General features: G+C 48.6%; 1 protein-coding gene across 3 annotated transcripts in view; it reads right to left on the bottom strand.

Moving 5' to 3' along the window:
- Positions 1–12,192, bottom strand: part of RBBP8 (RB binding protein 8, endonuclease) — a 513,323-nt gene that overhangs the window by 182,244 nt on the left and 318,887 nt on the right. For all 3 annotated transcript variants that reach the window (XM_085605771.1, XM_085605770.1, XM_085605772.1), the window contains exon 7: positions 6,606–6,787. In XM_085605771.1, coding sequence (XP_085461897.1) covers positions 6,606–6,787 — 182 coding nt within the window. The remainder of the gene's footprint in view (positions 1–6,605; positions 6,788–12,192) is intronic.

Here is a 12,192-nt window from a genome sequence, read left to right on the forward strand (position 1 = left end):
CCCCCCGGCCATTCTGTCCCCTTCACTAGCGCCCTACTAGAATCTATCTCAGCACTTGCCCACTCTACACCTAACTTTACCGTGCTAGGGGACCTCAATATTCATTTTGATGATCCCCTAGACACAGGGGCTGCTGATCTGATACTAGACCTGGCTGCCTACGGCCTTCATTTGGCCAATACCGGAGCCACTCATATCAAGGGCCACCTGCTAGACCCAGTTTTTACAAATATCCACACTCTCCAGGCTAAACCTTCTTGCCCCCTTCCTTGGACAGACCACTTTTTGGTTCCTCTCTTCTGGCCAGGAAAATTCAGGAACCCCCATAAGCCCGTCAAGTACACCCAGGACAGGGCATGGTCCAGACTCTCAACTGAGGACTGGGCCAGAACTTTGGAATCAATGACCTATGTCCCCTCAGAGGATCCTGTCGCAGCTGATAGTAATTTTAGGAAGTGGATTTCCGACTCACTCGATTCCATCATACCTATAAAAACCCGTGAAGACAAGAGCGGAAAGACAGGCTCGGTCCCCTGGTTTAGCCCGGAACTTAGAGTCCTCCATAAGGAATGTAAAAAAGCGGAGCGACTGTGGAGGAAGGACTGGCTCCACTCTAGTAAAGACTCCTACCGGAGGACTGTGAGAGTATACAAATCTGCCCTAAAACTCTCCAAGGCCTCCTACTATGACAATAGGATAAAAAATGCTACAAACTCCGCGAGAGAATCCTATCTTACCGTCAAAGAACTCCTAAAGATACCGCAACCCCCCTCACCGACCAAGGCTCCACCGGACAGGAGTAATGAACTGGCAAAATATTTTGACTCTAAAGTCTCCCATATTTTAACTTCACTTCCACAGCCTAACCAGCCACCCTGCTGGGATAACGTGACGCCTGATACTTGCCCTGCGGGCGACCTTCGCCCGCAGCTTAATGCCTTTAGGGTGGTCTCACTGGACGAAGTTGAAAAAACTCTGGCCAAGATGAAAAGTGGCTCTCCCAGTGACCCTGCTCCCATGAGGTTTTTTAAAACAGTCGCCTCTGTGATTGTCTCTCCAGTCTTGGAGTTGATTAATGCCTCACTGTCCCAAGGCTCCGTTCCTCCTAGTTGGAAGGGGGCGGTAGTCAAAGCCCTTCTCAAAAAACCACAATTGGACCCCGCCGATCTGGCCAACTACAGGCCGATCTCGCTCCTCCCGGGCATCAGCAAAATTGCTGAAAAACTAGTTAACGTCCAGCTGTCCCAGTTTCTGGAATCTAATAATCTGCTGCGACGTTCCCAAACGGGGTTTCGCCCTGACCAAGGCACGGACACTGCCCTCCTCTCCGTCATCGAGGAGGCAAGGTGCATTTTGGATTCGGGGGGGGGGGGGGTTCAGTGGCAGTGATCCTCCTGGACCTTAGTGCAGCCTTTGACACGGTGAATCACCGTGTCCTGCTTCACCGGCTGGCCAGGGCAGGACTTGGGGGTACCGCGTTGGCCTGGATAGAGTCATTCCTGTCGGACCGTTCGTTCCAGGTCTGCGATGGCAACTCCCGCTCTGACTCTCTTCCTTTGACAAGTGGGGTTCCCCAGGGCTCCTCACTTAGTCCCACTCTTTTTAATGCATATATGGCCCCTTTGGAGGATGTAGTCGCCCCCTTCGGCATCAAGATTGTGAGTTATGCGGACGACACGCAATTGGTCGTCTCTCTCTCACATCTTGAGCAATGCCCAGATAATCTTCTACACTGCCTCCAGAAAATCCATCTCTGGATGTGCGAGTCCTCACTCAAACTTAATGGGTCCAAAACAGAAGTTAAGCTGATGGGGAAGAAGTGGTCAGCAATTCCATCATCTGTCTGGCCCGATATTATGGGTGAGGTTCCCGCCCCTAAGAAAGAAACCAAGAGTCTTGGGGTCTGGCTCGAACCGGACCTTTCCATGAAGACCCAGGCAACTAAAACAGATGGAACCTGCTTCGGACTTATGCGGTCAGTCCGCAAGATCCTTCCTCTGCTTCCCCTTCAATCCAGGAAACTCCTGGTTCAAGGACTGGTCCTTGCACGATTGGACTACAGCAATGCGGTCTACTTAGGAGCCACTGAAGCCACTCTGGGCAGGCTACAACGAACCCAAAATGCGGCGGCCCGGATGCTGATGGGTCTTCCTTCCAGTACCTCTGCCAGACCTGCGCTTAAGACTGCACTGGTTACCAGTCCAAGAGAGGATTGAGTTCAAGGCAATGTGCATCGCTTACAAGCTCCTCAATGGACAAGGTCCTTTGATCTTAGGAGATATGGTTACCCCGTACAAAGCTCCGAGATCTCTGCGCTCGGACAATGAGCGACTGGCCACTGTTCCCAGGTTTAGGAGGGTGCGTACTGGAGGCCGTCGCTTCTCTGTAAGGGCAGCCACTCGCTGGAACTCGCTTCCCCGCAGCCTGCGGTTGGAACCCTGCTACCTGCGTTTTCGCAAGCAGCTTAAAACTTTGCTCTTCCCTAAATAAATTCTCCCTCCCCTCTTGACTAATTCATGTTCTCACAGCGCGGGGATGCCTTCCGGTCACCAGGCGCTTTACAAATCTTTAAATAAATAAATAATAAATAAACTTCTGTGATAGTTTAGAGGTACTTGCAACTCCTACAATACAGTGCTTGTGGTTCCAGCCCTTGTGACACCATCACAGAAAAACAACACAGAGTATGTGACTGGGAGAGATGCATACACTGATCATGGGATCACATTCAGGGGAAAAAAAAACAATCTAAATATTAAAATATAAATAAAATAACTCATAGTGAAAAAGGTGAAAGTTAAATTCTATTAAGAATAAATATGGTCCATCTGAGTGAGTTTTGAGAACCAATTACCATAAAGGATTCCTAGAATATATCCTAATCGCTAATACAGAGATTAAGAGGTACTCGGGAGTTGCAAATCTATCTGTAACCAGATCCGGACTCTAAACTGTACTACAATGCACAATCGCTGTAAAGAATATACTGTACCAATAAGCATATCAATGCCACTGAAATACTGTTTTAAGACTGAAATCTAAAACCTATTAAAAATACAGTTTATTTAAATATGCCAAGAAAAATAGAACACGGAAACAATCACGATACTGTGTCGTTGAAGCAAATTGAAGAAAAGAAATGGCCAAATAACTGTATCCATCTTAAAAAACAAAACAATACTCGACTGAAAGTTTTTCTTTTTTAAACTCCTGAGCCCTGTATCCTTTTTCGACACCAGGAAATAATGGGAGTAACAGCCAGTCCTGATCTCTGATGCCAGCAACCTCTCTACAGATCTCTGGGTCAAGAGATCTCAAATTTCTCGCTGGAGTATGGACAAGTGGTCCTCTGGGAGGCACTGTAGTGTGGATGACATGTCCAGGGGATGTGAGATGAAGGGTAGGGAGTAACAGCGTTCCAGATGGTAGAGCACCAACTGGTTGAATGTGATGCCCCCAGGGAGGTAGAAGGTGATGTGTCCTCCCACCGGGCGATCATGCCGTACACAGAGTGACAAAGTGGTTGTGCAGCAGCAGTTGGATAGAGTCTGGGTAGGTTGTTGCCTCTGGGGGCCTGGACGCCGTCAGCCTGATATACCTTGAAAGGACTGAAAGGAAGGCTGTTGCTGTGGGATGCTCTGGCATTGCCTCTGCTGGTATCCTCTGCCAAAGGCTCAAAAAGGGCAAAGTTGCTTGGGGAACTACCAACAGGCGGGTCCTAGGACTAGGGAGCATGCTGTGGCCTTGCTCTCTTTAGATCTCTCCAAAGTCAAACCCGCCTCCGTTCCAAAGAGCCATCATATGGCATGCCCATTAAAGATTGCTGGGCGTCGTTTGAGAAGGCAGAGGAGCAAATCCAGGCATGCCGCCGAAGCACTGGCCATTTGTCATGTGGAATTGTAAGATTGGCCGAATGTAACCAGGGACAGCTGGCAAGATGCCCCCTACTCTGTCCCCCCACGGGGGGTGGGGCGTTGCAGGTCTAAGCTTTCTTGCAACTTGTCTTTTGCCTGGGGGGCACGATCCTGGCTTTGACCAGGTGCCCATCAGTACATCAGACAGGGTCTTGTTAAAAGGAAGAAGAGGTTCCTGAGTTGTTTGATCGGGATGGACCTCAGTTAGGACATTAATTTGACCCCTGTGGTCGGTAGCGTGAGGTCTAAAACTTCTGGTTTACTCTGAGTCACTTTAACAAAAGTGGCAGATTCTTCTGTGGCAGGACTTGGGGATAGAAGATCAATGTCAGGTGAAGTATCTAAACCACTGGCATCTTGTAAATCCCAAAACAAGTTATTATAAGGACTCTCATCTTCAGGATTATAGCTGTCATAATACTGTTCAGGGTCTGTTAGGGGATTATAGTAGATTGTTAGTGTTTGTGACCTCGGGGGGAAGTTGTGGTAGAACTTCGGAGTCCGATAAAACTACCGGCCCTGCTACTGGCGTCAGTGCCATCATAAAGACTCAGATCGGTGCATTTGGTCATCACACCGAAGGGGACGTTGAACGCTGTGCCTGAGCTGTATTCGGTGGAGCTGAGCTTGAAGAAGGGGCTGTCCTCGGGTTGAAGTTCAGCAGTATAGTGACATCAAGGTGCAGCATCAGAATCAGCTCTAAACAAGGGGAGGGACTCTGCGACCTAGAGGTACTTGGGACGTTCAGGGACTCAACGTGGTGGGACGAAGGAGAGCCTTCTTTGGGTTTCTTGGACTTTTTTTACTTCCCTGAGCTCTGTGACTTCGACGATGATCAGTCACTGGATCGGCTTTGGGAGGAGGTCCTCAACCAAGCCTTCTTCGACTTACTTCAGAGTTCTGCCATGGCAAGATTGGCTTTGTGTTCCCTGATGGCCTTTCGAATAATTTTTGTGCAGCAGTCAGTTTAAAGCTGAGACACCAGACACAGACATCGGGATTGTCTGTCACTGACAGTTACAGTCCTTGCATGATTTGATCCCTGTGGTTTTCGCAGGATATATCCCTATCACACTAGAAACTTTTTAGGGATGGGAATTTGATGGAGCATGGGATCTGCATCCATAACTACGGGAAGGAACTGACATCAGCACAGATATAACCAGGACGTCAAATCCAGGACTGATTCAACGCGGACGCACACAATGCCACCTACCGATGCACATGAGAATTGCTTTTGAAAATTCTCCAGATCCAGTCTGGAACCTTGGTTTATCCATAAGAGGAATCTGTAGTCAGAAATCTCCATCAGAAATGCTATTTCATCTTTTAAAGTCTGAAGCTGGAACCTCTATTGTAGGCCTACTTTGACTTAAATTCTTTCCCTCAGGTAGAACCAACCTCAAACTCCAGGGCAAGGTCTGGTGTTTAAATTATCTGCCCTGTCCCCAGACATGCCAAAAATGTAATGGATCTGTAGACATTTCAGGGCAGAGCAAACATCAACAAGCTTGGCGCCGGTGTTTGACCTGCAGTCTATGCAGTTTTTTTCTCCCCTTAAATGGGGTGCCCATCTCCCACTGGTCCCACAATGCCTACCCCACCCCGCTCACGCGCATTTCCCCACCTCCAACTGGCGGACTGTTTAATTAAGGCGCTGCGGTGCAGGTAGCAAAATGTCCGTCGCCAAAAAACACGCAGAGCAAATCCGGCATGCAATAGTCATAGACTATAATGCCACCTTTAACAATCATCTGGAGATTACTAATGTTCTTTCTCTGTTTTCTCTCCAAACATCACACAGTTCCGTAAAGGGCTTTTAAATGACTATCAGATCTATCAGTTTCCCCTCATTCTCCTTCCTGAGAGACAACGGAAATGGAATATATTTTAGAAATTCCATCTTGAACATAAAAACTTTTTTCCATCTTAAGGTTCTCGGGCAGTCTACTGAATATTCCTCATCCAATCACAGGCTGTAGCTCAAGTGACTAAATATCATTTTTACAAGGGAAGCTTAAACGTCTTGGGACTAAAATATATCTCGGCTGCAAGTAGAGAGAAATCTATTGTTGTCAGTTTTTCACCAAGGGATTGCCGCCCTCTTGATTGTAGACCAAGATTGCATGTTTGACCACCTCCCCCTCCAACTGCTGCAATGCTCTTCTCTTGTCAATTCTAAAAACCTTACCTCTTACCAAAGAAATCCTTAGGCTTCTTCACTGTCAAACCCGAAAAACCTAAAGCAGATACACTAGAAGTAGTTTCCAATAGAAGAGTATTACTTTAAAGATACTCTTACTGGTTGAATACTGCCATTTACACATGGTCCCTGGTTATTCGAAAGATCTCCTGTACAGTCATAAGCCTGAAAAACCCCTCTGCGCCATCAAACACGCTGTTCCATAGTTCTTCCACAGCACTTTTGGAAGACACTCCCTCACCGTGCCTCGCAAAATCTGGAACCATCACAATCAGTCTGTGCTTCACCCCACCTTTTTCCCCCTAATTGGCCATTTCCTTCTGCCTATTCATTAACTTCTCTCTGCAGCCCCACTGTTTCTAACTGTTTTTAGGTGCTGGCAATTCAGTGCTATAAAGATTGTAAAATCAAATACATCAAATGTCGTCCTTAAAGATTACTGTTGTGACATTTATTTTTCAAAGAATACACCTGCAACAGGCTCGTACCATTTGTGCACTCTGTTGGCTCTACATTTGGCCCGGTATGTTCTACATAGCGAACGTGCCTATGCTCTTTTTTTCTTCGCATTCGACTGGCAATGGGGTGAGTATATGAATGAAGGGGTGAATCTGGTATCACACCATCCTCAGACTCCACTTCTTTTGCTACTGCTTCATGGTAGTTCCCTCTAAAAAGGAGATATAAGAAAGTTGTTCAGCATCTAAAACATGTATTATGAGCAGCATATTCTAGAGTGCCTACAATTACAGTAAGTGCATTTAAAAGGTACTTTGTCTATACTTACAAATGAATGTTCAATTGAGGAAGAGCAGAATGGTCCAAGCCTTACTTTATACAACATATATTGCTGCTTTACCTTTTCGCAAAAAAGGATGTGGAATCCGGTGTAAAAGCCAGGATGTGTGTTCACCAACTCTTGTATGGTTCTTCTACAAACTCAAAGTTTCTATGTGATTACAAACCCCAGAATAATGAAAAGAAAATCTCTGGTGTGCCAATACTTTGTGTTCGCATTTTCCCTGGACTTCGTGCACGCATCTTGGGTCTGTGAGTGTGCAAGCCTTAGCCCTGTGTAAACCTTAAGACTGCATGTGTGAAGAGCCAGAATTTGGGCTGTGTCGTGTCTTATTTTTCCAGTGTCCTTGCAAACCTACATCTCAAAGCATCAGAGTTGTAGCGACCAAGCACATACAGATATGATGAGACCGATTATAAAAGGAAGTTGACTTCCTTCAATGACATTGAAGTAAAAAATGGGTCCAAAGTAAAACATCCATAATCTGCTTCTTGGACAGCATCGACAGTGGCAGTAATGTGCTAGCGGGGAATAATGGCACCAGGTCATAAAATGTTAACAAGGCTTAATGGAAATTGAACAATTTTATTACACCTGTTGGCATATACATTCGTCTTTCTTAGTGCCCACAAAATCATGACGTATTGTCATATTTATTTAGCACACCATATCCACCTTCCATTCCCCCAAGTAGCACATAACATACAGAAAAAGTTACTTTACATTACAAAGCACCAGCACATTCAGGCCAATTTCCATTTTATCCATTTAGTTAATTATGACCAGTGTCAGCTGTGCCCCTTTAGTACACTGAGGACAGATTCAGTGATGCCTAACACCTTGACCAATTTCCATTATGCCCAGGTAACATTTCATCACCAGTGACCATTATGCCCACTTAATACACATCTGCCACTGTCAATGACGTACGAGTAGCAGATTATGGATTTTTGCTACTGTACCCATTTACCACATCATGGCCATGCTCCACTTTACCAATCTCTTCGTTGCCCTCATGAGCAAGTTTGCTACAACTCTGACTGGGAATGCATTAAGCACATTGGAGATTTTACTGAGGAAATATGAAGTAAAGCAATTCACAATAAGGCATTATAAAATGAAGGAGGTGAATTAAGGACTGTAGAGTCCCAGATATTTTCTGTGGATGAGGGTTGCGTGTGGTGATGGGATTGTGAGTAGGGTGCAATTTAGGAAACTGAGGTATATACAGGCTAGGATCTATGTTTTTAGGATTCCCTAACCATTTAAGAATGGTTAGGGAATCGAGCAGATAAAACTACCTGATGTATCAAGGCATCAGTGGGTGTTCAGTGCAGATAGAAATATGCTGTTGAATTCTTCAATGATAGGGACGTCAAATGATTTTGGATTTGGTCCTGAAAGTCTGGGATGGTGCGCTGTACTATATATGTTTTTGAGATGTAAGTTTGGAGAGTGAGAGAATGTGTGGTGTTTACTTGCATGTTGTTGACAGAATGATGAAATGCAGAGGCACGGATGGTGGGTGTGGAGTAGGTAAGGACAACAGAGTAGGTTGAAATCCATAGAGGCTTATTGTGGGAGCAGATAGGCAGCATGTGTGTGCTTGAAAAGGAAATAAAAGGGTGTACAGGAGATTATTGCTGGAGTCCTAGTTGAAGTCCCTTGTGTGGGTAAAGGAAGGAATGAAATCATGGATGGCATCAAAAAAACAAAAAGGAATTTTAGAATAAGAATGCCGTTTACGGGAGGAGCTTCGCGCGCATCCAAGATGGTCGCGTGAGCACAGGGCTCCACGGACCCTTGCCGCTCCTCGCAACTTATCCTGACATTATCCTGGATTTGTGGACGGATTCTGGAAGATGAACCTTGGCTGAATCCATAACTCTTCTCAGAACGAAAATCGGACTGGGGAGACCTGAAATCCAGCGTCTTGCATTTTGGAGGCCCACCTGGAAGCTGTGCCCGGTGCTTTGGTGAACCGTGGGGCCGGGGAGTAGTTGAACAACAATGGCATCGGAGCCTTGCCAATGACCGCGCACCCACTTTCAGTTTCGCTTTTGCACTTCTGCATGTCCTGATCGAGGAGCTACTTTGCACGGCTGGGGCGTCCTCCGGCCTTGGTACTGGACTGATTTGTGCCTTTTTCTCAACTCTCCCGAGCGGGCTCTCGGACAGTCTGTGTCTGATCTGCTGGTGCCCCTTTGCTATCGGTCCGGGCGGACCCCACCGGCGAGCATCGCCCAACATGGGGGGCAAGGGGGATCCCGAGAAACGGAAGGCCAAGACATCCCTGCGTGGAGGACCAGTCCAGAGTAACATCATGGATCGCTATACCCAGGGTAAAGGGACCCCCGGGCCGGCGGGTGCCGTCATGGAGGACTCCGGTGGGGGGTCCGTCCGTCCCCACGGAATTGTCGCTGCAGGATGTTATGGGCGCCATCAACGGCATAAGGGAGACCATCGCCCAGCAGTACGAGGCTCTGGCCCGTAAAATTGACACGGTTGCCATTGATGTTACGTTAATCCGGGCGGATCTCTCTAAGACTAACGAGAGGGTTCAATCGCTGGACTTGAGGACATCCACTCTTGTCACGGATGTATCAGACCTCCAGGCAACTCTTGGCGATCTAAAGTCTGCAAACGTCGCGATGTCCCGGCGGCTGGAGGATTTCGAAGGTCGGGCACGAGGCAATAATATCCGTGTGATAGGTGTACCGGAGACTTCCAACAATCGTCCGGTGGACCTTATGGTCGAGGACCTCATCCTCAATCATCTTGCTCCTTCAGGCCTGAGCAAGTTCTTCGCCGTGGAGCGTGCCCATCGTGTCCCGGGCGGTAGGCCTCGACCAGGCGCTCCCCCGAGGCCTATCATTGCAAAACTTTTTCATTACAGAGACCGGGATGCGATCTTGCAGGCCTCGAGGGTGCACGGCCCAGTTAAATATGAGAATTCCTCTGTCAACCTCTTCCCGGACTTCACCCAACTCGTTCAGAAACAGAGAATGAGCTTTCAGGGGGTGAAGCGCCGTCTTCGAGATCTGGACATCAAATACTCTATGCTTTTCCCTGCCAGGCTTCGTGTGGAATATGAAGATCGGACTCTGTTTTTTGAACGCCCCGACACAGTGAGTGACTGGTTGGATTCCCTGCAGGAACCGAGAGACCGAACTGGGCGTACTGGCGGTGCCGAGGGCGGTGGGCCTCTGCAGGAATAATTCTTGGCTCTCCACTTTGACATTTCCTTCTGTGCTCAGCCAGGTTCTACTTCAATTGTATATTTTGTCTATTAATGTTTCGTCTGGGTGCGGGCGGGGACGGGTCCCTTTCCTCCTCTAGGGTCTTTTTGTAGCATGGGATTGTTAGGGCGACAGGCACACTGCAAGTTGGGGGGGCTGTATAGTCCGCAGGGGTTCAGGGTGGGGGGGGGCAATGGTGTGGGGGTGGGAGGGTGGCAGTGGTGGATGGGTTGTGTGTTTTTTCTTTTCAAGGCGGTGTTATTGTTTTCTTTCAGTTTCAGGTGTCTGGCTGCGTGCCAGGGGACTCCAGCTTCTTGTGTTGGGATGGGGGGGGGGGGGACAGGTTGAAACTGATGTCTTGGAACGTCAACGGATTGGGGGACCGTATCAAACGTGGGGTTGTGTTGCAATATTTGCGTCGATTGGCCCCTGATGTGGTATTTCTTCAAGAGATGCACTTGGTGGGAAATGTATGTCATGCTATGAACAGGGGGGCTACCGACTGGTCGCACACTCTGGCTTCACCACTGGCTCCAGAGGGGTGGGCATCTTGCTGCGCTCTTCCCTTCCACTTGAGATTGCCAAAGTTACTCTTGATGATAGAGGGCGCTATGCGTCATTGACTGGGCGGTGGGAGGGGCAAACTCTTTCATTGGTTTCGGTCTATGTTCCCCCGCGCCTCCAGACCTCCACTTTCTCTGATGTGGGTCGTATGTTACTTGAACTTCCTGATAGTCTCCTGATTGTGGGTGGGGATTTTAATTCCGTGATTTCTGGCGAGTTAGATCGTTACCCTCCCAGGGCCCTCTCTGCCGCCCAGGCGTGGCTCGGCGGGTTCTTGGACACTTTCGGTCTGGTGGACTGCTGGAGGTTGATACATCCGACACAGAGTCAGTACACATTCCACTCCGGGGCCCACGGGAGTCTCTCCAGACTAGATTATTTTCTAATGCCCGCGGCCCAGACCACCCGGGTCCGGGAGGTTAAGTACCTGGCCCGGGGCATTTCCGATCATTCCCCATTGTGGCTCCTCTTCGATACCGGGATGCGATCTGCCAACCCCTGGTACTTGCGTGACCCCAAGATTCGCAAGGGTCTCATTATGTCGCTTGATCAGTATTTTCTGGAGAATGAGGGGTCCGTCTTGTCCTCAGTGTCCCTGTGGGAGGCCTTCAAAACGGTCCTCCGAGGACACGCCCTATCCCTGATCGTGGAGGCCAAGAAAGCTAAGAACGGGGAGGTGGTTGCGTTGGAGGCTGAGATATCGGGGTTGGAGGCTGCCTTGGAGACGGGTGTCACTCAGGACGGGCTCCATGCCCTCAACTTGAAGCAGTTCGAATATAAGTCCCTTGTTACGGATGCTGCTCGGACACTGTATAGGGAACAGCAGGGTAGACTGTATGATGCTGGGGATAAGGCGGGTAAATTGATTGCTTGGCTTGATAAGAAGGAGAGAGTGAATCGAGTGGTCCCCGTGCTTCGGACGTCGGAGGGAGTGAGTGTGACTGACCCTGGTGAGATTGTGGAGTGTTTTGCGGACTACTTCTGTGCTGTGTACTCCCCGGTGTCTACTAGGGATGAGGCTGACTCTCGTCACTTGTTGAAGGATATTGCTTTGCCCTGCTTGTCGGAGGAGGAGCGTGAGCAGATGGATGCCCCACTTTCGGTCGACGAGATCGCAACCACGATTCGTTCCCTTCGCTCAGGCAAGGCTATGGGTCCCAACGGACTCCCGATTGAACTCTATAAACTGCAACCGGATAAACTTGCGCCATTTCTCCGTCGTATGTTCTCGGAGTCGCTTGAACTCGGCTCTCTCCCTGATGACCAACGCCTGGCCACTATAGTCGTGATTCCCAAGGACGGTAAGCCTCGGGACCGTTGCGCCTCGTATAGGCCTATTTCTCTGCTGAATGCAGAGCCGAAAATCCTTGCCAAGGTTCTTGCGAACCGCCTGCTTACTGTTATTTGCGATCTGGTGCATCCGGACCAATCCGGTTTTATCCCGCACCGGAATACGGCCCTTAACTTGCGGCG

The sequence above is a fragment of the Triturus cristatus genome, chromosome 5_1 (genome assembly GCF_964204655.1).
Source record: "Triturus cristatus chromosome 5_1, aTriCri1.1, whole genome shotgun sequence".
NCBI lineage: Eukaryota > Metazoa > Chordata > Amphibia > Caudata > Salamandridae > Triturus > Triturus cristatus.